The sequence below is a fragment of the Podarcis raffonei genome, chromosome 2 (assembly GCF_027172205.1).
Source record: "Podarcis raffonei isolate rPodRaf1 chromosome 2, rPodRaf1.pri, whole genome shotgun sequence".
Taxonomy (NCBI): Eukaryota; Metazoa; Chordata; class Lepidosauria; order Squamata; family Lacertidae; genus Podarcis; species Podarcis raffonei.
In genome coordinates this window covers 71,739,476-71,766,659 of record NC_070603.1, presented here as the reverse complement: position 1 = coordinate 71,766,659, position 27,184 = coordinate 71,739,476, and the positions used below count along the sequence as shown (strand labels likewise).

At 44.4% G+C, this 27,184-nt stretch overlaps 1 protein-coding gene across 7 annotated transcripts in view; it reads right to left on the bottom strand.

Annotated features, from left to right (window-relative positions):
* SEMA3F (semaphorin 3F) overlaps positions 1 to 24,120 on the bottom strand; it is a 118,146-nt gene extending 94,026 nt beyond the window's left edge. For 2 of the 7 annotated variants that reach the window (XM_053377398.1, XM_053377405.1), the window contains exons 1-2: positions 23,704 to 24,120; positions 13,107 to 13,266 (exon numbers count right to left, since the gene is read on the bottom strand). In XM_053377398.1, coding sequence (XP_053233373.1) covers positions 13,107 to 13,218 — 112 coding nt within the window. In that variant the 5' untranslated portion in view covers positions 13,219 to 13,266; positions 23,704 to 24,120. The other 5 variants (XM_053377399.1, XM_053377401.1, XM_053377403.1 and 2 more) reach the window with 5 other exon arrangements.
* Positions 24,121 to 27,184: the final 3,064 nt, after the last annotated feature.

Here is a 27,184-nt window from a genome sequence, read left to right as displayed (position 1 = left end):
GAAAAATTAATGCAAGGGTATAATTGTGTAATAAAACTAAGGAGGACACAGGAAATTATTTCTGAAAACTCAGCAAGAGAATGAATGGTAATGGTTTAGAATTACCCCCTAGAATATATCATTATGAATCTTCATCAGTGCTTGCAAGCTCTTCAGAAGCAATGATGAAGATGATCAGTTTGTGCTTAAACGGCAATGGGCTAGAGGTGATGATATATAGCAATCCTCCCCTTTCAAATATAAGCGCTTCCCAGCCCATACAGTGCCACGAAACTCTTTGCTATTTTTACTGCAACAGACTCACACAGCTACTCTTTGAGAATTTATCCCTGCCAGTCTAACTCAATTTATTTCCTAAACAGGATAACAAGCTTAGTAGATAAAGGGAATAGACTTGCATTAGTGTATCTTGTGTTAGGTGAGGCATTTTGGAAATGGGATGGCTTTGGGAGTTAGTAAGTAATGAGATTACAGAGCCTTTCAGCTCTTGGTTATCACTTCCAGACAAGCTCAGAGTAAAGTGATTGACACCTGCTCCCATCTGTAGATAACCAGCAACTCTGGCAACTAATGGCTTGGAGGACCGAAACACACTGTGGATGTCTCTGTCCAGTTAAGAGACAGAGTCCAAGGAAAGTATGAATGTGTTCATGAACAATAAAATGTGTGTGAACAATAAAAAGTGGGTTACAAATAAATAAAGTACTGTGCTCTTGTCCTTTTAACTCAACAGTTTTCCAGAATCCCCTAGGTCTTATGAAGATCACTTAACTGTCTGTGTGTGATACTTTGGAGTGTTCCCATCCAAAAGCAGCTTGTTTGTGCATGAGAACCTAACAGTCTTTGTCTCTGGTTTCCTGGGACACTTTGCCAACATTTTAAGTAGGCAATTATAATACTCAGTCATCATGCATTCCTTACTTTGATGCCGGATAACAACATTTAAGCAATGATTTTCTTTGACTTACACTGTTTGTCCCAAGATGCCCTGTCCTAGCTGTCTCATTGGCTGTATTTCTTCTTTCTTTTTTTTCTTGCAGAATTTCCTCAACTTTAGTAGAAAGATATGCCAAAATAAAAATCATTCCTAGGCAAAAATGCAATTCTGAGTCTAAAGGAAACTTAGATTTTCTTATTTATTAAATTATACAGCCTGATGCAATGCTAAGGTCCTTAGTAAGTAACCACTTCATACTTTCATTCTATAGGCACACACTTTACAGCTGAGAGGTAGGTTCTTGCCCTGTAATCCTATGATTGACTTGGCCTTTGAACTCAGACCTCTCAAGTGGCCTAGGTCAAGCGTTATATGTTCACTGGGTGGAAACCACAATATATAACTCACACATTATGAAAGATGACCGCAAGTTATTAAAGACATGGACCTGTGACAGAGAACCTTCGCCAATGATGGCTTTTTAGCACAAATATGTACTTATGTAAAATACTCAAGTTTTCAAAGTATTTCCCCCCTTCATACACCTGTTTTTAGAATGTCTAGAAATTGAAAGAGTTTGGCCTCTGAAATAACTTGTAGTCCAATCCTAACCATGAATGTTCAGAAATAAGTGCTATTCAATTCAATGAGGCTTATTCTCAAGGAAGTCAAGTTAGGGTGGCAGCCTTTGAGATCATGCTGTTGTTTATGTTTGATCATTATCTTTAATATCGACCAAGAATCCCTCTTGATTGTTCTAACAATGAAATATGTCTGTACAGCAAGAACCGCTTCCCCACAGTAGTGGAGGAGTGGAGAATCTGTGGCCCTTGACTCCTAATTGCCCACAGTAGTGGAGGAGTGGAGAATCTGTGGCCCCTGACTCCTAATTGCCATCAGCCCCAAACAACATCCCAGTGGTCTGGGATGATGGGAGTTGCAGTCCCACAGCAGTGTAAAGGTGTCACGGGTTCCCCACCCTAGTCTACAAATACATCTAATTCTGAGCTAGCATGAGAGATCTTTTGGATTAGAATGAGTAGTTAATGAAGTTAAGCAACAGCAAGATAATTTTAAATACATTGTATCCAGTTTGTGTGCAGTTTGTTCTCAGAAGTCTCTTTAATTCAGCAAATGTTTCTGTGCATGGAAGAGGAGAAAGTTATTTTTGATAATTATTCCCCTTTACCTCTGCAGGTCCCCATACCACAACCCAAATCTACTCCAGAGGATTGGGGAACTCTCTGGAATAGTATGGGAGGTACCTCAGGGGTCTGCAGGAAAAAAGGATTAATGAATATAATCTTCCCTGCCCTTCTGCTCACAAAAGTCTAGGCTAGACCAAACATTCTTCCATAAGCAGAGGACAATTGGATGCAACTCTATCAGGGCTGGTTACAGGGAGCATAGGACTCTTTTTACAACAGCTGCACTGGCTACCATTCTGTTTCCAGAAACAATTCAAAGTGCTAGTTTTGACCTACATGGCTTCAGTCCAACATATCTGAAAGACCTATTTCCCTCATATGAAACTGCCTGGGCTCTGAAATCTTTGAGGGAGGCCCTTCTCTCAGTCTTGCCACTCCCAAAGGCACGCGTGCTGGGGACATGGAAGACAGCCCTCTCAGTGCCTGCTCCCAGACTTTGGCACTCCCTTCCTAGAGAAGGTAGACTGGCTTCCTCCTTCTCCTTCTATCACAGGTGAAGACTTTCCTGCTCCATCCAGTTTGGGGGAACTGATTGTTTCTAAGGAAAGGGCTGGCGCTATTTTTATTGTAATTATCTGTATCTCATATCTGTTAGTGTTTAATTGCTTTTAAGTTATTGCTTTTCCTGTTTTTAGCTGTTTCTATTTTATCTGTACACTGCCTTGAGTCCTGGTCTGGGAAAAAGGTAGACTATAAATAAATATCATCATCATCATCATCATCATCTTTGGTTTCTCACCACATATGTATTTATTATATTCCTCCATAAATTACTAGGGATGGTAATACATTTTGACATTAAGATTCCATCAGGCAGCCCTGGAGTTTTAAAAGCCCCAGGCAATTAACCACAATACAAGTACAGCATGGTCAGTTGCAGCTTTAGTATCTTCCATCTTTCCGTCTGAATGGCACTGCACCATCATTTCAATTTGCATAATCTTTTCTGGGACACCCCAGAGAAAGACAGCAGACACACACAAAGAGATTGTGACACATTAGGAGCCAGGTTAATTTAAGACCACCAACTTGCTCTGCTCAGGACCTAAACCTCCCTGCTGGTAATGACTGCCTTGCTCTGTTGACCTTGAGGTGAAAGGTTCCATCTCCTTTTTTCAGGTCCCTGGGGCTAACTGTTCTACCCCTTCTATGGATTGCTTCGGCCATGGTCACATTTTTATGCATTTTCTTTTAGCGGACACACTGTGCCACAGAATAATTTGAACAGTGAAACGAATTCCAACTTAATGTTAACAGCTCAATCCTACAGCTGTTGTCATTTACCTCTTTCAGCACTTTAAAACATTACTTGTTTTTAAGATTATTATCACTAGTGGTTGCCTTCCCTGCTTCTAATGTGGCAACAAGAATAAATAAGGGCAGTAATCACTCCACACATATAGGTTATATGCATGTCCTCCTGACTAGAAGAGTCAATGAACTCTACTTATCAGTCAGTGGAAACTTTGCTTTAAAAGTCATCAGGACTGCACTGGAGCAAAAAAACCCTAGCATAATCCCAGGTGTACTGTCATGGAGGTAGAGACAGCTGTGATATGAAGTTGTCTTATATTATCATTGTCCATCCAACCTACTATTGCATAATCTTCTCCAGGCCTTCCACCAGAGATCTTTTTAGGTGGAGATGGTTAAGAATTGAACCCAGGACCTTTTAAATGCACAAAGTGAGGTTATTCTACTATTTATATTCTGCCTTCCTATAAAACACATACAGTATACATGACAGCATGTGGTCAAGCTTTCACATCTTTGGTCTCCTGTGCCCAGCCATAAAAGTGACAGGTGTTCGAACAGCAGCAGTGAAATAATACTAGTCGTAAGTATTTTCTAATAAGTCAGAAATCACAGCCCTGTAAACACTTGAGAAATGGTAAAGAAGCTGCACAACTGTCCAGAATGTTCTTTTGCTTTGAGGACATGCTGAAAGAAAGCATATCAGAAGTCACTCCCTGTCCTCCATGTGTGCTGGCTCTCCTAGCCCCACACAGTATACATTCAGACTTTGTGCTGGAGTTACATTGTAGATATAGACGTAAATTAGTGGTTTTTCCAGTCCAGGTCTGAAATCAGTGGTTCACAGAATACAGGCTATATTCTTGTTTTTTACTATGCTTAATTTCATTCAAGCCAATAACAGAAATTAGATTCAAACATACACACTCCTAACAAGCATACCACCCATAGATATCATGCTTATCTGTAAATATGGGGTTGTCAATCAGTCCCAACCTGCCAAATAAGCAAAATAACATGATGTTCATACATAGGGAGAAGATTTTTAATAACTTTGTTAAGAATAGCCACCCTGTTTTTTCCTGAGAATAATACTGAAAAAGATATATGCCTGTATGTGGGAAGTCACCAGCAAATGTCCAGGTTATATAAATAGATCTTCTCCCCCACCTCATCCTTCCTTGGGAAACAAGGATTGACAGCAAATGGAGGATTCAGGATGCTGCTTTCATTTTCCATCACTGCTCATTTCCCTCCTGGGAACATGTTCCCAACTCTTAGCACTGAGGGTAGGGAGTGGAGTAGAGAGGTTTTGACGCAGAATGCTAAATGGAGAACTACAATCCATCATGGCTTAGTTTTGCTCTCCTAACTTGGAAAAACTCCCACAAATATCAGTGCTACACAATGCGAACATAAGGTCCAAGCACAGGGGTTAACCAAAAACACCTGCTGTTCATGGAGAAGCAGAACAGGCTAGTCAAAGACTGAGCAATGAATGATACCCATAGCAAAGCCATTGTTCCAGAACATCACAATGACAATTGGAGTTCTATCACTAAGGAAGAAAGGCAAGACTTTGCCCTCCTGCAAAGCCTACAGACTTATCCGCATTGACAACACACACAATTTTGATAAATCTTGTAGCACTTGCAGGGGTGGTGATTCTTGATGCTCTTGGAATGGAATGAACTCTCTGAACCAGAGAAAATTGTATTTTCCAAAAATGGTATAATGATGTATGCCAAGATCATGGTGCCATTTCCATGTGATGAGGCCAATACAGAACTGCTAAAGAGAGCAGCAGATGAGAGGTTCTAATTATTATTCAGCAACAGTGGTCTGGGTGTTCCCACTGAATGTGAACATAAACACTGATACAAGCAGAACAATGGGCTTTGAACTGGCTGCAGCAGGAAGTGAATGGGGAAGCTGTTCATGGCTCTCTGGGTACTGAAATTGTCTTACTGTCTATATGCAGAGACTAAGCAACGCTACCCAGCTGGTGATCCATGTGAACTTCTCTGCTGGCAGCACTGCCACATCAGAGGCAATGCAGTCTGCTCTGTCATCAAACTGTTAACTCTGGGTAAGGAAACATAGGATTTGCCTTGTTGCATTATATGCAGATACATCTGAAAACTGAAAGACTGAATCATCCAATTGGTCATTCTATATCTAGAAGAGGTGTAGTGTGTGATGGAGTGAGCTCCCGTTGCTCGGTCCCTGCTCCTGCCAACCTAGCAGTTCAAAAGCACGTCAAAGTGCAAGTAGATAAATAGGCACCGCTCCAGCGGGAAGGTAAATGGCGTTTCCATGCGCTGCTCTGGTTCGCCAGAAGCAGCTTAGTCATGCTGGCCACATGACCCGGAAGCTGTCTGCGGAGAAAAGCCGGCTCCCTCGGCCAGTAAAGCGAGACAAGCAACCCCAGAGTCGTCCGCGACTGGACTTAACGGTCAAGGGTCCCTTTTCCTTTACTTTGAAATAGGTGGGGGGTGCTTTGTCCCTGTCCTCTCCTGCTCCACTATATTAATATCTGGAACCTAAGGTAAGAAAGTTAGTGCTGCTACTTCTTGAAGATGGATAAATTAGTGCTGCTCCTTTGAAGAACTCCAAAGCCAAAAGCAATAGAAGTCTATCACTGCTGGCTTCCTAATGTCTTCAGGGACAATCCAACTGCCTGCTCCTCCACTGCCTGCTTAATAAAATCCATCAGTGCTATTTTCTTTTAACCTCCAAGGACTAAGAGGAGTGGTGGTGGGAACACAACTTAGTGCTAGAATGAAACAGTTTATATGCAGCCTTGAAAAAGAATGTTTACCCTCACATGAATGCCCTATAGAAAAGCCTATATAAGTGAATGGCTCTACCCTACACATGCCCTCCACACAGAAGCTCATAATCTGCAACGACGTATAAACAGTGTACATGAGCCACGACACTTTTCTCTGAGGCTTCAATGCCACTGGGCACATGGGTTTGTCTGTTTTTAAATGTGATGCTAGAGCATTCTTTCTGTATGCCCCTGCAGTAAAAAATCATGCATGAATCCTCAGTCTGGAACCTTACACGCCTGTCCCCAGCCTCTTTCCTTCCTGCTCAAATATAGAATTATGGTTTGTTCCTGCTGTTTAATCTGCCAAGTAGAATGTGGGCCAAGTGGGAGGAGGTGTCAGGCGCATTAAATCTCTCACCTTTCTCTAAGCCCTGGCTGCAGTTTATTGGCAGAGTTGGTGGCCTGGGCCATGTTAACAGCCCACATTGATTAACTCTTCCTCCTCATGTTTCCCACTTTCCTAGCTGTGCTCTTCCCCACCCCCACCCTTTCTATTCACCCACCACCTCACTAGAAAGAGAGGCACATAAAGACATACAAATTATCGACTCAGGGAAAAAACCTAATTAAAGACAGCTCAGTTTACAGCTCTGGTTTCCCAGCTGGCTTTTAGGCAAGGCTAGAGGTTAATTCTCATTAACTGGGAATAACTGAAATAGGGGTTCAAGGGAAAGAAATGCATTGCAGAATAAAAAGAGAAACGTCAGTGATGGGCTGCAGAGGCTTGTTGATGTTTTGCCAGCACCTTGCCCTTTAAGTAGCCCCCAGTCGCTACCACCAGGCAACAACCAGGCAACGACTACTGTTTGGACATTGCCTAGAAGCTCCACCTGTGGGAAAATCTTGTCCCCGTCGTCAAAAGGGGGGGGGGAGACCACCCAAGTAACTACCCACAAGGTACAACACAGTCAGTCAGGTGATTTGATATTTCCTCTAGAAGTTGCTAACCCACATGGTTTTATCCATTGTCATCCATTTGTCTCAAGAGACAATTGAGTGCTCCTTTGGGGGTGAAGTCAAACCTGCATTAGCAGCACCAAAGTATCCTCCCTGGGATGCAAGCCTGGGCAGTGTGTATGGAGGTTCTAGGCTACCCAGACGGCAAGACCTCGCTGATGTGGTCCAAAGGAAAGCAGAGCAATATTCTTGGCACCAACTTGGCTGCAGGAGTTGCTAGGAGGCAGCATACAAAGGACCATCCAATAGTCTTAGGGCCTCCACTCCAAATTTGTGTAGGGTTCACTCCTGAGCCTTTTCTTGTCCCAAAGATATCCCGCAAGAGTGCAGAGGTTTGAGATCAGGGTTTTCCTTCTCCTAGATGAAAAACTCAGGTTTTTCCATCTAGCCCAGGTTGATGAGCCCTGCCTGCCCCCACTTCCTTTTACAGCATGTGCACAAACTGCCTTCTTAACCATTAGACCCACTATTGTTCTCACTCAATCCACTGGTGCCTGTCATTGTATGCAGGGGAAGACCCAAACTCACTGAGGGTTTGAGACCCATTGGCTCTCCTCACCTGGTTTAGCTGGGCAGTTGAAGCCATTCCCAGGGTGTGGCTGCTGTCACATGCTGACAGCTTCTAGGAGCCACATGTGAGAACTAAGTGCAGAATGGAGATCAAAGATGGACAAACTACCCCAGAAGAAGCATGAAGTGTCCCCCACCAGAGGTACTACCCCTCTGCTAACACCCCACATGGTTTTATCACCTATCATATATTTACAGTGTTCTGAATTTTAAAAAAGTCTAATTTTTGCCTTGCTTATTAAAAAGGATCTATTCCATTCCTTTTAGATTTATAGAGAAAACTTGATAGACCATGTAATCTAAGAGCTAACAAATATAGGTAAATATATGCATTTATTTATTATTAATGCGTAACAGTTGCTTTCTTTCTTCCAAATATACTTCAGACAACAAACAGCATCTAAAATAATTGAATTTAACATTTAAAAAACCAACAATAAGTTAAAATATCAGTTTCATCCAAAACAGCAACAGCAGACCAACAGTGCAAAACCTACACAGTATTTCACAACAAAGTCAGTCTAAAACTTTTTTCTGCTCAGAGAGAATCATGAAGAACTATCCATTTAAAACCATGCACAGATTTGCAAAAGAAAGCATTAACCAATATATGTAGCTTTCAGTAAACAGAATTAAAAATGAGATGAATGCCAGCCCATGGATCATAACCACCTAAGTGCTAGAAGATCAGACTTTTTTAGATGCTGTTCCATAATGCAAATACTCTAGCTGCTGGCAGTTCAGCTGCAAATACAGGTCAATGGACTTCATAAAGAAGAAAGTGAGTGAAATGTAAGATTATTGCTATAAGCAATGGCTTAATTTTAATTTTACTTGTGGAAAGTCAACTTCCAGTGAGGGGCATTCATAATACATCTCATGCTGTGATAGCGCCAATATGTACTCAGCCCCTCCTTACTTTTGACTATGCTGTTGAACACTGAGGCATGCAACTGCCAACTCCTATACACATAATTATGTGCACATCAGATTGTATACCTGATTACAACTAATGCAACCGAGAACAAATTCTAGAGAACAAATCTGCAAACATGTTAAGGGCATTAAGCCCAGGGCAAAGGAGGACAGCGTGGCTGGAACAAGAATTCAGTGAAAGGAGGAAGCGATTCCTTGGAAACACATACTGTGGGGTGGATAGAAGTGCTGAATGCAGGGGAGAATGATCTCTTCAGTAGGAGGAATTGCAGGTAGTCTTATCTGGAATTGTGGGAAGCAGTTACCTGCTTACTGAGAAAGATTTGATTTAATTTCCTTGGCTTTACGAATCAGGAAGCATTGTTTCCATGTTTATGTGCATAACTGTCAGCAAACTCCAGGTAAGGTCTTCCATCCCTTTCAATGCCTTCACCATTCAATTCGTTTCCAAGCTGCCTTCCATTTCATTGCCAAGTCCCATGATTCATTATTATTTCTGCTTTTGTCAAAGCTTCAGGACCCCAGAGTCAAGTGATATGGGGCTGGGGGGGGGGAGAGAAACCTTACTGGCAAAGGTAGAACTTTCCCAGCTTTTTTTTATTGTAGAGTAACAGGAAACCAAATCCTCTTATAAAAAGGCTCAAAGACATTATCAAAGTGATTCATTTGAAACCCCACCCCCAATTTCTAAGATACAGAAATCTTTCAATAGGCCCAAAGGAGGAACTCAAATGAGTACTTATACCATTAAAACATAAAGGTGGGATAGATTATATTTCTGTCTACCGCTTGTTCTCTGTTCATATTCCAAAGTTCTTGCTTGTAAAAGAGAAGGGCACTCAGGAGTGCAGTTCTAGCCAATCCAGAGCTCGAAGTAAAAAATGCATGGTGCTGGAGGAGAGAGGCTAAACCAGACTTGTTACTAAAAAGACTCAACATAGACAAATACTATGACCTTCCATGTTCTTGACAACCTTACATTTTTCAGTCCCAGGCGGGCAGCAAAAGCAAAAAGAAGAGGTTTGTCAAGCCATAGGTAGGTCCCCACACATGGTCTGTGGCCTATGTTCAGTTTGGTGCATCACAGAAGTTGTGCAGAATCAATACTGGATAATTAACTCCAACTGCTGCCACAACAACCCTTACTATAACAGGGGCAGAGCTGGGCTAGACCTCCCCTGACAGTTTACTGAATGTGGTTAAGAAGCTTTACAGAATGAAGTACACCAAAATACGGAAGAGCTAGGAAGAGGATATTATAATATCTGTATGAGTCTCTAGTATCACACTGAGTCAACATAACTGATTTCGTACCTGAGGCCAAGCATATCTCACCCAGTGGCGTATCAACTAGTCTAAATTGCCTCCAAAATCAATTAATCTATTTGTTACAGCTAAAAAATAATTCAAAGGAACAGGAGTAAAAGAGGATAGGGTGTCACAAGATGATTCACCCCTGCATGACAAACTGCACCTACCAAAAGTTCTTCCATGAAACTATTAGAGCACACAGTTCTTCCTTTTAACTTTGGCTACCCTTCATACAGTGAGTGCAGAACAAGTCGTTTGCATTCGTAATTTAGCACTGTAAATTCCTAAATAAATGCTTGCTTAGAAAAATAATAAGATCTGAACATCAATGTCAAGTGTTCAGAGAGCCTCAAGTGTCCTATCAAGGTGTAATCCTAACAGCCACCCTGTAAAGATATATCAGTATCAGTACCCCCTATATTGCAGATATGAGTGGTACGGTTATTTCTGTTGATTTCTCTGCTAGAGAGAAGTATAAGACATGCAGGTGTAGTGTTCTAGACATACTTAGCAATCACTTTCATGCATCCCTGTGCTTGCAGGGCCACTGTGACTCTCAAACACCCTGCAGATTAGCTGCAATTACAGCTCATAAAGGCCAGAGGATGTTTCCTATTGAATCTAATAGCACGTCTGTGCTCCTATCACCACTGTTACCAAATCTGTGCTCCCATCACCACTATTACCAATCTCCTCCTGCCACTGCCAGTCCCCAAATCCTGCCAGTACAGTATGTGAATGTAACAGAAGCCTACTTACAAAAACATTGAAAACACAAAAATAGTCATACGGTTGCAGGGTAAGTGTCCACCTATCACCTCATGACTCACATCAATAAATATTCAAAAGATGATAGCTCTTATAATGTGCAAACATGTTAAGCACAAGGTTCAGACTTACTGGTGATGAGCTACTGTGGGCTCCACACAACCTGCAATAAATACTCAAAGCTAGACACAAATGATATTTTTGTCATTAAAATGACAATGTAATAAAACACATTTATTGACAGATCTTAAAAAGCAAACTTTTAAACATACACTATTCATCACATTCCCTGATCACCTCCCCTTGATCTGCAAATCTCTCACATTTTGTCATGTGCCCAACACATGCTATTTCATGCTGCAGAAATCTGAAGAGTAAAGGAGCAGCACAGTATGAAAATAGAGGCCTTCATGTCATATCCTGGCAAGAAGAACTTGCAATCTATAAATACACCAGCCCTGAGATACACATTGATTCATTTCCCCTGATTATGGAAAAGGAAGAAACATTTGCAGGAAATTTGTACCTAAGCTACAGGCTTCCTTTGCTTTTAGTGGATAGTTACCTATAGATGCTACCCTGATCAGAGTCATACTCTTTCATTTTTGAGGCAGCACTTTGTATTTTGCACACTGTATGAAATACAGTGCTGAATTCCCCTTGTTTATAATGCAATTTTACGCTACATGCAACTTGAAAGTACAATGAAAAGTTCAAGTATCTTAAGTCATGTGTAGTGTATTGTCTTTTATATCACATCACTATAATTAGCTGCAAGCCCACAGGAAGTAGACACACTCACGCAAGGCGACAGTCATGTGCACACAGAATTTGCTTTGCCTATTAGAGATCTTTTCTGCTATCTTTTAAGGTTTTTGTGAGTATGGTAAGTCGGAGAGCTTCTCTATTGACTTAAAACTAAAACATAACCCCCAGGTCTGGATCTTGGTACTCTCCAAGACACATTCCCGATACAGAACTTTTAACAAAACATTAATTGCCAGAAACTGTGTGATGGTGACAAAAGGCATGGGGACAAGTCGGCGTTGCCGAGCCAAGTGTAGAAACAAAGGCAGCCAGCTATCTGAGACTTACAAGGTCTCCACCACACGCACCACCACATCTCCTTTCCCACCGCTGGTCCTCCACCTCCTGCAGTACATAACATTCCCTGTCAACTCCCTCTTTCTTCTCTTCCCTTTAATGGGCTCTGCCTAATTTCCCCCTTACCAGTGCTATCCCCAGCAAGGTGAGCACTTCAGCCCTGCAACCAGCATCAATTCAGTGACATAGCACAGAGAGAACACTATTTTCTAACCACTTATATTTGAAAGACAGAATTCGAACAAAGCAGTAGCATAAACAGATTTGTCCCTACCCACCAGAGGTTAAACATAGGATGGGAGAGGAAGGTGGGAGAAGGAGGTGCCAATCCAGTTCTGCAAGATTTAAGCCACTCTCACGGACAACCATAATAGCAGCACACAGTTAGCTCACTTGGAAATTCTCAGCAAAAGAAAAATGCATTAAGTTAAAAAGTCATCATAAAGTAGTCTGAAAAAAATCACAGGATGAAAAGGTTTTACTACAAGTTGGCTCATGTGTTGCTCTTCATTGAGTATGCAAGCAGAAGCAGTATGAGGACAAAAAGGCTAATGTAGATTAGATTCATAAGAGGCATCCTCCTCCCTGTGAGGTCAATTAATTAATTCAATGCAGTATCCTTCACAGGCGATCATTGCTGCATGCCAACTAGCCCTGAAGATTTACAGACAGTCATCCCAACACCTGTCTCCTCCTCGGCATGGAAGATCCACATGCAGCACTGCAGTCCCTTCCTAGGAAGCTCATATGTGACTTGCTGCCAACTTCTCAGCACACATAGCAGCTTGGGTTCACTGAGCTGTCAATCTGCTGTCTGTACTGCCAGCTATGGTGCTTGACTCTAAAAAAATCTAAGGAAACTCCACAAGCTGCAAGGCCAGTTATCTCCAGATGGAGAGAGACACTGAAGTGCAATGCACTACATGTGTGATTGATGTAGGCTGCTAGCCCAGGGGCTTCTCAGAACCTATTCCAGAAAAAAGTGTTGCTCATTATCGTGGCTAGGATACCAAGAAAATCTGCTGCTGGAAATAGCATTCTTGGAAAGATAGAGTGGCCACTCTAGCGAACCTGAAATTAAAACAGAACCTCCAGGTCTGGATCTTGGTGCCCTCAAGAGACGCATTCTGGATGCAGAACTTTTATCAAGCCATTAATTGCCAGAAAACATAACACAAGGAAGACCACAACTATGCTATAACACTGATTTAACATAGTGCCTTACCTTTGAAAGTGAGCTGCACTCTTGGAGTAGCAAAGAGGTAATCCTTGGAGTAGCATGGCCACCAGCCTACAATTAGTAAGGTTGCCCAAAGCAAAAAGCCAACGAGGGGCATAGTGGGAAGAGGTGTGAATCCAAAATCCAGGCAGAATTCTTAGGGAATCTATAAGAGATGGGAAAGAGAAGACAGAAACATTATTTCCCAGAACAGGTTATGAGACAGGAACTGAACTAAAATTCTCTGGTTAAAAGTCTTTCTATTATTCTGCTCAGCTCCACCCTTGGGAGGAGAAACTTGCAGGTTTAACAATTCACCAGTCTGTCCTTCAGAAGGCTAGCCCATTTCCCCAATGCACAGTCTTTGTCAATCAACCTAATTGCAATTCTGAAATTAAGATTAGGTGAGAGAACATCTAATTTTGGAGTGGGGAGAAGAATACTGTTGCAGCAGTGCATACTGTATGGCCCAATCAAAATGGGCTCATAATATATTGTGCCTCCCCCATACCCATTATATAGTGCAAGATGGCTATACTAGATCCAAAATGCAAAACTATGGCTGTGATTACCTATGTCAAGTTATATTACTCATTGTGAGAGAAAATAGTGAGACAATCAGCCCCGCCCTATGACTAAGAGCTAATCTTTGGGGGTTCCTGGAGCACACAGGAACCTGAGCTTCAACTTTCTTGTTCTGCATTCCTTTAACATTATGGTTTTAGCTAGCCTTATACACTCCCCTATATTGAGGGTACTCTGGCACATGTCACACTTCAGAGCATCTTCTACATAATTATTTGGATTAACTTTGCCTCTCTGTGTGTTTTGTGAACTTTTCATTTTAGGTTTCATTGAGCCTCTAGCCCTGAACCATTCTTAGCCTTTGATAAATATTTTATGACTTCAAGGTAACAGATAAAGAAAGAAAACAACAACTGCAGCACATGCCGTAAAGAACTGATATATATTTGGAATGGAAAATTCTCCCTTCCTCTTCTGACCACCTCTTCTCTTGAATGAAGGGGGGGGGGGAGTCCAGACACTGCTAGTTAGTGTGCAAGTTCTCAGAGGCATTTGTTACAACAACTTTCTGTATTTGAATGCATAGATATTAATTAATTACATAACACAAAGAATCCATCAATAACATTATCAGTATTTATGATTTAAGTAAGATTAATGTAAGCTTTTTGGGTTAGTTGCGGTACTCTTACGCACACTTTGACCGTGTGTGCCTTTTCACTGACTGAACTCTTAACCAGGGTCATTGTCTTTACCACCAGAACATCAGCTTTTCACAGTGTGGCTGGAGCAGTCTCCAGAAAGAATAAATACCAGACCGTATGAGCCCAACTACAATTAACAAGCTCACATGCTGCTCTCATTTGGTAAAGTAAACAAGGTTTGATTGAGGGGCAGTAATCAAGTCGTCTCCTCTCAGGAATGAAAAGAGTCCTTATAGGCCTATCCTATGGCAGTCAGAGCCAGCAGCCCACCCACTGGGGGCTTCTCCACCCCCACAAGAGTGCCCCTTCCCTACAGAGAGAAAGAGAGGAGGATGGGGCTGCAGTCTTTATGATGTACTACCTCTGTACCCTCCTGCTGAGCACAGAAATGCAGTGAACCAGGGGGGAAGAGGACTTGTATGGTGCATTCTCCACTTTCTAGTCAGGAGAAATCTGGACTTAATTATTTAAAACACACACACAAAGACAAATGCATTTTTCTTAATAGTAGAATTTAAAAAAAAATTGTGTGTACCACCAGCTGGGTTCCACTGTGCCTCTGAGCTGGAAAAGATTTGACAGACTTGCCTAAATAGAGTGCCAGGGGCCCCGTGAAACTGGCTAGCCAGAAATCAGATGGGACAGTGTATGTGGAATTTGCAATATTACCTTTATTCATCACAAAGTGTAAATTACATACAGCTTTCTCCACTTCAGCTGACACCCCGCCCCCAAAATACACATACCACTTTCTAATACACAATGCACCTTTGCTGAGTCCCTCTGCATATGAACCAAAGATAGCTTCCTGGCCCTCTGTTTCTCTGGAGGAACTGTCTTTTATACCACTGGATAATGTCTATTCAGTCACACGATACAGCAACTGAACAGTTTTGATTTGTCTGCTTTCTGCACTTTCAGTTGGTGTATGCTTACAAAAGCAGTTACTCTAGGGCATGGGTAGGTAAACTAAGGCCCGGGGGCTGGATCCGGTCCAAACGCCTTCTAAATCCGGCCTGCGGACGGTCCGGGAATTAGCGTGTTTTTACACAAGTAGAATGTGTCCTTTTATTTAAAATGCATCTCTGGGTTATTTGTGGGGCCTGCCTGGTGTTTTTACATGAGTAGAATGTGTGCTTTTATTTAAAATGCATCTCTGGGTTATTTGTGGGGCATAGGAATTTGTTTGTTGTTGTTTTTTCAAAATATAGTCCGGCCCCCCCATAAGGTCTGAGGGACAGTGGACCGGCCCCCTGCTGAAAAAGTTTGCTGACCCCTGCTCTAGGACAACTGCAAACCATTCCTGCACTGTTTTAGCATACTTAACTATATTCAGAGTAAATTAACACTTCACAAGAATTAGTTCACTGTTTGTTACACCAGAGAAATGAACAAAACACATACAGAGCCCTAGATTGGCAATCAGAAGAACTGTTTCATCAGTGGAACTGCAGGCTTTTGGTGCAAACTACTTTCCCCAGAAGTCAATGTTAAAAGCTCTCATTAATTTTAATACAAAGATATACACATATTTTTAATGTCATTGAGAGGCATCCAGCTGGAAGACTTATTGTGTTGGGGAGCTGAATAAATATAGGGCAAATCGCAGGAGTTGGCAGTCTACAGAGATGGAACAGGTGGAAAAGGCTAACAAGCAGAATAGAACAACAGAAATACTGTAATATTGAGTGCAAAAGCTCCAACACACTATGCCATAGTGACTATGATGATAAGGTCTAGTCCATGCTCTCTTGGTGGTGTACTGTAGTTGAAGGGCATCCCTACATGCACATGGGTTAGTACTCATGAATGAACCACTCAGAATGTGCTTCCAGTCGTTGCAACAAATATCTGTTGGCTCTACCATCTTTTTTGGGCAACTGCATAGTGTTATCACAGGCAAGAGTTCAAATGACTACTAGGCATGGTTATATTCTACCTCCAGTTCTGGAAGCAGTTTGTCTCTGATTACCAGCTACTGAGAATCTCAAATGGAGAGTTCCTTGTTGCATTCAAAAATAGATGGGCCTTTGATCTGATCCAGGGGGACTTTTCATATATTTTTAAATTTGGATCTTCTTCCCCTCCACCCAGACAGTAGGTAAGATTTTGTTTTTCTGAGCAGCTGAACCTGTGAAGTTTGCAAGATCCCTTGGATTCAGTATGTGGCATTCAACCACAGCCCTTGGAGTGGTACTGGACCTCCCCACCCCCCCAAAAATCCCTTTATTCTTGTTCAGTAAAAAGGAACCTGTGCTTTCCCAGCTCTTAAAATGCTCATTTGAATGGATCACAAGGATTTGAGTCCTTATTCCCTTACCACATCAGGAATATGATGGTAAGAGGCATGCATCAAAGGTCTCCTTCTCTTGTTCTGTTTCTATTGTACTAAGAGTACATATGGATGCAGTTATAAAGCATGCTAAAATTATTCAAACAATGTGTGTACATGTGAGCAGGCAAAACCCCTTTAAATATTTAGAGTTTCTCGCTTGCAATCAAGGTAACTGAAAACCTCAAACCTAATGTACTGCATACACATTATTAGCACTTCAGCCAGTTTCTTAAGAAATTCTTAAGAACAATTTGCAGTAAAATGTACATACACATACCACAACTAGGGAAAGGAAAACTGACCAAATGGCTCCCTATGGAAGCACTTCCCAGTGTGCTCCAAATTGATGAATGCTTGAGGTGGGGGGTCAGGGAAGGTGGGGGCATAATTGCTACCAACACTGCCCCCTCTGGTTCGCTGGTGAGATGCAGGGAAGTGGTAGTTAATGACAGAAACAAACTTCAGGGATTTCACAGGAAAATCCTTGGAATCAGTCAAACAAATCCAGACTGGCTCTATGGACGTTTAGGGTAATTGATGGGCCCCCAGGAGAACACAGCTTTCTTCGGCTGTGGGCAATGCACCACAATTGCAGGAGTTAAAATTTCCCCAAGGGCAATATATCATAGCAATTTCCTTTGCACTAGGTAAATATTTGTATTATTTGCCTGTCTTTCCACACGCATTCACACTTCCCCTTTCGGAGATTCTTCACTCAGTCCACACATCAGTTCTTTTTGGAACCAGAATGTCTAAAATCCAAATTACCCTGTGAAATAAAAGCTACAATCGGCTGCATTTAAATCAAACCCCCGCCGGCCTTGGGAAATAGTTCTGGCAAATACCAATATTGCATTTGGATGGTGCTGTGCGTGCCATTGAGAGTGAGTGAGATGGCAAACAAAGGAAAAGAGCAGAGAAGGGGGGAGGGAGCGGGAGAATGTAAGAAAAAGGAAGCAGAAAGGAGAAACAGAAAGCTGGGAGAGAAAATCAAAGCGATCAGGAAAATACTGTACTGTTCTTGAGAAGTGTTCCCTGGCTCTAAAGTGTCAGTCTGTCTCCTGATGGAATGTGTCACTGTGCGGACTTTAGGGAAAAGGTAGTGTGTCATGCTTGGAGACTAGCGGTCCTTTTGCATATGAAGCTCAGCCACTTTTCAGTCGCCATAAATAAACAAGAGATTATTCCAGCCACTTCTGAGCCGAGATCATAATGGAAGGAAAGGAAGAGTGGGGACCCCTTCTGCTGGCTCCTAGTGCATCTGTTCAGGAAGAGAGGGGTCTCCGATCAGTTTCAGTTTATAAATGTCAGTGCATGCATCTGAGCCTCCTGAGAAAGGAGCTTAAAGAACAGGAAATGTTTGGAGAAAGGCAGAAAGAAGAAGAAAAAATCAGGAATACAACAGAAATTATTAATAACTCTATGACTAATGTGTGCATGCACACAACTGGACAATGATGCCAGCAAAAGCTTCCATATCTGCTTGTCAGGGCACAGGGCTAATAACTTTACCAAACTACACTAAGCTGCGACTCTCTGATCCCCTCTGTGGCACCATAGCCCAATTTCTGTGTCTCCCTGGACCAGGCATGGGCAAACTCAGCCCTCCAAATGTTTTTGGGACTACAACTCCCATCATCCCTGACCACTGGTCCGGTAAGCTAGGGGATGAGGGGAGTTGTAGCCCCAAAACATCTGGGGGGCCGAGTTTGCCTATGCCTGCCCTGGACTATATGGAGACAGGCAGAATCCTCTTGGAATGTTTTATTCCTTCTAGCCCATTGTTGGGTTGGTATTCACAAGGAGCAGCAATCTAAGTACTCCCTCTTTTTCATGTTCACTTTCCCTTACCAAATTCATGTATAATTATGAGAATTCTAACAATTGTAGTAGACACAAAAGAGGGTCTATTAGACACCTATTCTTAAATTGCTGATTATAAAGCATGCAGACTTGTTTCATACTGAATCAGTCAATCAGTCCATTTAACCCAGTATTCTCTATTCTGACTGACAGCAGCTCTCCAAGTTATCAGAAGGGGGCTTTCCTAGCCTTGTTAATTGAGATCATTTTAAGTCACGGATGAGGAACCTGTGGCCCTTTAGTTGTTGTTAGATTCCAATTCCCATTAGTCCCAGCCAGCATGACTGGTCACAGTCTCACAACATTTGAAGGGCTGAAGGTTTCCTATCCCTGCTTTAACTGGGGAACCAGAAATCTTTGCCTACCATGAGTTTATTAAGAATGGGGATATGCTGCTGGATTACCGTAAGTTGAGGACTAGTTAGGAGTGGAAAAGGGAGCAAATTTCTCTTTCTTGTCTCTTTTTGCCTACATTAACGGTATTTTTCTCACCCAATGTAAATTATTCTCAACTCTACAAGGAAATAGTAAAAATGTGAGAATAGTCCACTAGTTTAAAGTCGGACACACATTCCTGCCTGCTTACATATGCATGTAGTATTTTCTTACATTGCCAAGCTCATCATTAGGTAATACATGTTTTTAGTTTTGTTTTTAAGAAACCAATAAAAAGGGATTCACAATTAATAGGGGTTAAAATACTTGCTGATATATCTGGCTATATAAAAATCAAAATCTTATAAACTAGTTTGTGAATGTTATAGTATATAGAAAAGTACATTTGTTTGCTGTGCCTGTACTGCTCTACAAAAAGACCTCACACACACACTTTGAAATGCAGGACAAAATAATATCAAATTGCATGATTACAGCCATATGATTAATAGTATTCTGAGGGACCCTCACGTCTCAAAGTTACTGGTAAGCAAGATACCCTTGGCTGATCTGCAAATTTGACAACACAATGCTATCTGTAGATCTCTATTCCTAAAGACACGCGTAATTAAAAAAGCTAGACATACTGCAAAAACCAATTCTATAAGTTTAGTACATTCTCCAACTGCAAATCCTTTCATAGACAAAATAGCACCACCTACCACAAGAGGGAGGTAGCACCAGACTCAGGGGAACCTCTATGTTTGCAGAAGTACAAAAACGCTTTGGGCAGGAAAAATCATAAAGGGGTAACTCAAAACAGTCTAGTGAGGACTGAGCATGCTCAATGACCACAAAATGTTGAACGAATATTGAAGGGGGGGGGGAGACAAGCAAGGTGGATGGGAGTATCCTGGAATGTAAGACTGGCTGAAAAGGAGCACTCCACACTGCAACACTTTGTTGCAAACTCCACTTATCAGTATAACTCAGTATATTTTCTCTGACATAATTCAAATGCTTTTAGGATGCACACATAAAAAACAATAGCATTATAGGATGGCCTGTCATTTAGTGTTTGTTTCCTAAGTTATGTACTGGGAAGCAAAGTACACTCCATGACCATCTTGGCTTGTAGCTGTTTCTGGTCCTTGGATCTTCTATCTGACTAATCTTTCCTTGGAGACTGATTTATTCAAATGGCTGGCCCTCTAAGTGTTGTATCACAATAAGTTCCACAGGTTAACTGTACATTGTGCAGAAAAGTGCTTCCTTTAAGTTCACATTCTGACACGTGACACTAAAAAATTTGCTCAAGCATTTCTTTCCTTATTTTTGCCAGATGTTAATGTTGTTAACATAGGATCTACTGCATGAGAGAAATTGACAGTATAGTCAAACTGATGCAGGTTTTACATTTGCATTATAATAGAGCAATTTAAGAGCACACCAATTTAAGCCTCCCAAGTGAAAATACCCTGAATGTTGTTTGTGCAAGACAGAAAGCATAAGAGAACCAATTTTTCTTCAATTGCATGTTCTCGCTTTTGTAGGTTTTGAATTGCAGACCCAAGGAAATGCAAAATACATACACATAACAACAACCCCTGCCCTCCACTTAAGTCTTATTTGTCTTCCACCCAAACCACAGCGAGAAGTGAGGCTGCTCAAGACAAGGGCAGAGCCAGAAAGCAGACACCTGCCTGGTTTCTCAAGTTTCCTTATTTGATTAGAGCTATACTGTTTAATTGATTTGATTGGCTGGATCAACCGATATATATATAAACCTTTTGACTAAAAAGGTACCCTTGGTTATCCGGCAACAGACTGCTATGTATTGCTTTTCGTGACACCTGGCAAACACCATCTTTAAAAGAGATACTTCCACTCTTCTCACATGCAGGAGAGGATGCCTCTTTCGTGACAGTGCCTCCTAGAGCATATTCATCAGCTAAACACAAAGAACATAAGCTGCCTTTTTTTCCCCTTCAGAGTTTTTTTCCACCATATGCATATTATGCCCATTTAATCAATTCACCAATCAACAGATAGCCTAAAAACTGCTAAGCTGGGTGGGCAGTCCCGCTTTCCACAAGTAAAGCTTCAGAAAGCAACTCGGTCCTGAAAGGTGGATATATAAAGCCTACGATTGCCCAGAATGCTCATTCGCAGTACAAAAGCCGCCTCCCCGCCCCCACATCTTCCGCACGAGCTACTATCGCGTGCCAAGCGCGAGAGGCCCGAGACTCACTCGCGACTTGTGAAAAGCGCTCCTCTTCTCGCACTTGCTGGCCCGGCGAAGGCGCGGGCGCTTGAAGCCGCGGGAAGTCATCGGTCCACAAAAAGGAGCGGAGCGTGTATACCTTGGCTCCCTAGGAACGCGCGGGCCTCGAGCTCATTAATTAATTGCCCGCCAGTTGCGCGCTTTACGCGGGTACAAGAAGAAGCCGAGCGATGCTGAAACGGACGCGAGGCTGGCAGAAGAGAGGGCCGAGCGAGTGAGCGAGGGAAGGAAGGAGGGGCAGGCCGGCCGGCCCACCGAACAACCTCGACGGCGGCCGCCTTCCAGTCTTCGCCCAGCGTTTTTACCTCAGGGAGAGTTGGCAGGAGCGGCGCGAGGCTTAGGGCCACGCCTACCGCCCTCCTAGCGGAGCTTCTGGTGCACCGGGAGGAGAGAAAAAGAAACCACCACGCGGCGGGAGGGGAGAGGGAGAAATAAAGGCGGGCCCGGGAGCGGAGCGCGCGCGTGAGCTTTCACCTCAGCAGTCCGTGCTGGGACGAGGGAGCGAGAGAGAGAGAGAGAGACCTTGGCTCGCAGACCGCTGGCGCGGCTGAGGAGCCGACTTTTCCTCTCCCAGTCTGGAGCCAAGGAAAACGTTTCCTCCCTCAAGTTTATGCCCTGCTAACCTCTCCAGCCCTGTGGTACACTAAGCAAAACAAAAGACTTTTAACCGCATGTTCACACGCGAGGCTGAAATCGGTCTGGGTCAGCATAAGAAGCGTCGCCCCAGCGCACAGCCTTCATTTCTCACCTGCCGTTTCTTGTCCCACACGAACAATATTCCCACGGAGCACACAAATAAAAAGCAGTGACTTGGGCTGGGGGTGGGGCTCAATGGCGCGTTTATGGAGCCCGACCCTGCGGGGTTACTCTTAAGGAAAACCGGGGGGGGGGTGTTCCGCGTGTGTCTTACTCCCAGGTAACTGTGCGCGTCACACGTGAAAACCACCCAAGTCTCTCCTCCCTTCCTCTGCACCCATCCCACAGGCGCCAGCCGGACGACTGTGCTGGAGCGCCGCGTTAATCCTTCCCTGGGACAACAACGAAGGCAGTGGCAACTTTGAGCACATCTAGGGATCCGGCCCCGGGCTGAGGCGGTGGGCTCAGAATTAACCCGCGATTCACTAACCACCACCACAATTTCAACCAGTTTTGTAACATTTTTATACCAAATCGGCTGAACTTTGAAGCTTAAGATCCAGCCGCCTGGCTTGCACGCAAGCCGTTTTTAAACACGCGCAAACATACCAAGCATGCTTCCAGCGCTTTGTGGAAGGCAAAGAGAGGGGTTCCGTGAAGACCGTCGGCTCCCATATCTGCTCTGGAGGAGGTTGGCGCCGCTTCTTCTCCAGGCGTCTCCCTGTACTTGCTCTGCCGCCCTCGGCTCCGGGCCTTTAAACCTGCCCGGCTCCCGACCCGTCCTCGAGGGCTGCCAGGCCGAGAGCAGACGCGAAGGCAGCAGCAGAAGCGCCCTCTGGAAAGAGACTCGCGCCTGCTTCGGCGAGTCGCGAAGTCGGGAGCACCTTGGAGACCTCGCTCCCCGCAGACAACAGGGTTGTTATAACGGGGGTTTTTGTGCAAGGGGGGGTGGGGAATAAGAAGCACGAACCAGACCCGGGCATTTCTCCCTGGCGAAAGATAATTTCACCCGCATAAAAGCGGGCAGGGTTTTCCATTTTTCCCCTCCCTGCCCCCACCAACTCCCACTTTTCCGAATTACTGCTCAACTTTCCCATCACAGTGATGGAAAAAAGGATTGGACCGGCCGGCCGCTGTCACTTTCCGGATGCAGCGAGTGTGAAGTAGCCTCTGAAAGTTTGCTGCTTCCAACAGCTCCCCGCCTCCGTCAGCTCTGATCATTAGCCTCCGTCCGTCCGTCCCCTTCTAATTGTACACACAATATCACCCCCTTCTATGCTCCATAGGTACCAACTCCCTGGGGCCCTGAGCACCCATAAAATTCCCCATGAAGGGGCCTGGCACCCACAGATTTTGCACGCTGCATAGCACCCCCGGCCCCGGGCACCCATGGTCGTGGGGCCAAGTTGGCACTCCTGCTACGCTCCCATCAACAGGGAGGAAGCAGAGCAGCGCAGCAACTGCATGGAAAGTGGAACCTGCGCCCGCCGCCCCGTGGGGCAAACCGATCTTCTCTCCACCCGTCCATCTAGGCTCGATCCCTTCCATAGACGGGGCGACGTGACACCTTTGCTAGAGCAGAGACCCAGAGGAGGTTGGCAGCTCCATTGACAGAATCGAACTCTCTCCATTAATTCGGAGGCGCGTGGGCAAACCGGGAGGGGGGGATGAACTCGCGTTGCGCACACGGACGTACCTTTCTGGATGGAGGCAGAGCAGTTTAGGCGGTTCCCCAGAAAGGTCACGTCGCTGCTCGCCAGTAGGACCCGAGGACTTGCTTCCAGATCCAGAGTAAAAAAAAATGGGGTGGGGAAGGTGTGTGTGGGGGAATGGGAAGGAGCGAAAACCCTATCTATTGACACCAAAGAGGCATTTTCTCACCAGCTGTCCTGGTAGCGGCGTCCCACCGCCATCCCTCTCTCTCTTTCTTTGGTCAAAGTAAGCGGGCGGCCGCCGCCGCTCCTCCAATGTGGTCGGCAGCACCTTCCGGAATCCTGGACTTGGAATTCAGGACTCGAGTGGATCTCTCCGCCAATCCATAGAGACGCTCGACCCAAACCGGTTTCCAGAGGCAGCAGGCAAGCCGGATGGGACTCCCTTCGCACCCGCGGAGCGCAGCGGGCTCGACTTTTCGCGGCGCCTCTCGCCGCTTGTTCCGAGCGTAAATGCGCGGCTGTGCGCCCGCCCGCCCCCTGTCCGCACTCACTCGGTCCTTAAGTTCTCATTGCAGGCCCGGAGAGCAGGAGGAGGAGGAAAGGAAGAAAGAAAAAGAAATAATAATAATGAAAGTGGCCTCCTGCCCGCCCGCTTGGCAAAAAGAAAATAAAGAAAATAAACCACCACCCTCCCCCTCCACACACACACGCTCGAAATCCGCTCCTCTCACATTGAGCACCCAGACCCTATTCAGTCAATTGGCTTCTACCGCCTTTCATTTGCATAGCCCCGCCTCCTCGGGCAGGGAAGCGGGGGCCGGACCCGCCGCCGTTCTCTCCTCCCCACCGCCACCTCTTTTTCCACCTGTGCTGCCCCGCCCCTCCCTCTCTCCCTCCTCCACCCCCCCCTCCAGCCTTGCTGCCCCGCTCGGCTGGGCTTGGCAAGGCAAAGGCGGGCGAGGGAGCGAGCCGCGGGATTCCTGCGCTCTCTCCGGGTATCCGGCGAGTCCGGCTCGCGCGACTGTTGACTTTCTCTCCTCCCTCCGGCTAAGGCTGAGTTTCAGCAAGTCCCCCCGCGGCTTCCCTATTCCATCAACGGAAAGAGAATTGGCGGGGGGGGGAGAGCCTTATCCGAAACAAGACTGATCACGCACCCCCCAAATTCGTGTATACATACACCTCTTGCCACCTAACTCTGTGCTTTTGTGGACGGGGATTCCCCTCTCCCCCCCTCCCCACACTTAAAAAACCCAGAGAGAGGCAGACGAAACAGGCGCGCGGGGGGGGGGGGAGGAATGGGAAAGACAAATAAATAAACCGACTCCTTTGTCTCTCTCTCTCTCTCTGGCTGAGTTATTCGGTGGATTGCAAGGGAGTGTCTCGCATCCCGGGGGTGGAGGGCTGATGGGGGCGAGAGACAGAAGGGTGGGGTGGTGGTGGGGTTAGAGTGAGAGAAGGAGAGGGGAAAGATAGAAAAAAGCAAGAGAAGAAAGAAGATCGGGGTGAGGGTGAATTGAATGGTGGGGAGCGAGCGGGGTGGGGTGGGGAGAGGTGGAGAGGGGCCTTGCTTTGTAATGTTGCAAAATCCAACCAGACAGATCCTTCAACAAATATCCTGCAACAAAGAAAACTCGGGCGTAACTGACAGCAGGAGAGAGTGTTATCTCTCTCCCCCACCCCGCCCCACGTCTTCCCATCCCAGCGCCTTAGTCGTTTCAGCAGCTTAGGCAAACTAGGTTAACCCTTTGGTGGATGGTATTAGGCGGAAGACCTACCTCTTAGGTCTGTGGGTGGAGGGAAGTATTGGGGTCGGGGGGCAGCGGGGCTGAGGTTAAGATGCAGAAAGTGTAGAAATTTTGCAGATGGATCCCATTTCAAGTAGCGACTCCCTAACACGCTGTTCTGCATCAGATGGGAGTGTGAGTGGGTTCAAGCCTAGATCAATACCCCATCCTCAGTTAAGGTTTGCTCCACCTTTGAGTCAAAATAGTGGAAAACATGTTTGTATTGGGGGTGGAGTTTTATGTATTTAAAGTATATAAAAATCAATAAGGTCTGGCTTCATCGAAAGGAGATCCCTCTTTCTCAGGTCTGGCTGTATATCCTAGTGAGTGAGGGGGCTGCTGTGCCCTTTAAAAAGGCAGAAAAATATTCAACAGAATGATTTACAAATGTATAGCTTATTGCTTTGTGTACATACTGAAGGCTGTTTAGCAAATTACATTTTCCCCCCTACACAGAGGTAATCTGCACACTGCACATGTTGGCTTTCTGACCTGTGCGCTCCTGGCAAAACAGATACTTGCATTCCATTTAGAAGTGCCAGCATACACATCCCCCCTACACTGGAGAGATTACTTCTATGCGGGGGGGGGGGGGAATATGTGAATGCCCCTAAGAGTGAGCAAGTTTTGATGAGGTTGGGCATAGCTATGAGAGTCAGGAAATCTGACATTCATCACTTTAAGGACATACAATGATTGACCAGCCAAAAGTTCTGCACTGAAATCCAAATGACAGGTTCTGGCCTAAGGCTAAGCAAGGAAGGATGCATAATTCCTCTGCCGCCTCCACCTAGCCCCCCCCCCCCCGCAATCCCTTGTGTCTTTCACATTTATGTATAATTCATGAATGCATCTTTGGCACAAGGTATCTTCTTCTGTTGCACACAGGGAAAGCAAAAACCGGAGTAACTTTTAGCAGCTGCTCTGTTTGGGGCTCTGTTAAGCAGCTGGAACATCACGCCACCAAAAAAGCCCCTTAAAATATAGTATCCTTATTGCTTTCAAAGCAATTGGGATGCATCCCTGAATCAAAAACGTCTCAGGTAACTTATGTTTATAATCAGGAGGAATACTATCACTTCTCACTGCAGTCAAATGCTGTTTCAGATCTTCATAAAGTAAGCCTCTAGTGCAGTGACCAGATGGAGAACTTGGCTAAGTTGTTTGGCTAGGTGGTCTCAATATTTTTAGGAAACTGACCCCGTACCTAATGGAATCAGCATGGTAGGATTTGTTTAAAAATGTGTGCAAATCAGAATACTTGTGGTTTTCTACACAAGCAGTAGATTTAATAAAAAGCAGTAGATTTAAAAGGTTAAGTGACTGACATTGCAACCTCACAACAGTTACAGAAAACAAATACTGGGCCACTTCAAAATTTGATTATCACCCCTGACTTGCACAAATGATGATAAACCATGTAGACAACAATGTGTGACTGGCAGTACAGGTCTTTTTCACTTTGGGTATGTTGTGTGTGAGTTAGCTAATGCTCATCAGACAATTCCAAACTCCAAACCCCCAAACTCTCATAGCACTATTTATTTTTTGCAGGATGGTCAGCTGATCAAATAACATCTAGTTCATGAAACACCTGACTTTTACCTGATCAATTAATTGTTCTGGAAACCAAGCCTTATGAAGAATGGTTGAAGAAGTTGGGTGAGTTTACCCTAGAAAAGAGAAGAATGAGGGCTCTTCTCTGCACTTTCGTTTGTCAAATGATTGCTAGGCACGGGCCTGAGAGGTTTTTCTTTTGTCCCACCACTTTCCCCAAGGTAAACCCGCAGGTTATTGCTGAATTGGAACGTCAGTCGGGTTTTCAAATATCTTCAAAAATCTAAGGGGCTGTCACATGGAAGATGCAGCAAGCTTGCTTCCTGCTGCTCCAGAGGGCAGGACCTGAACCAATGGATTCAAATT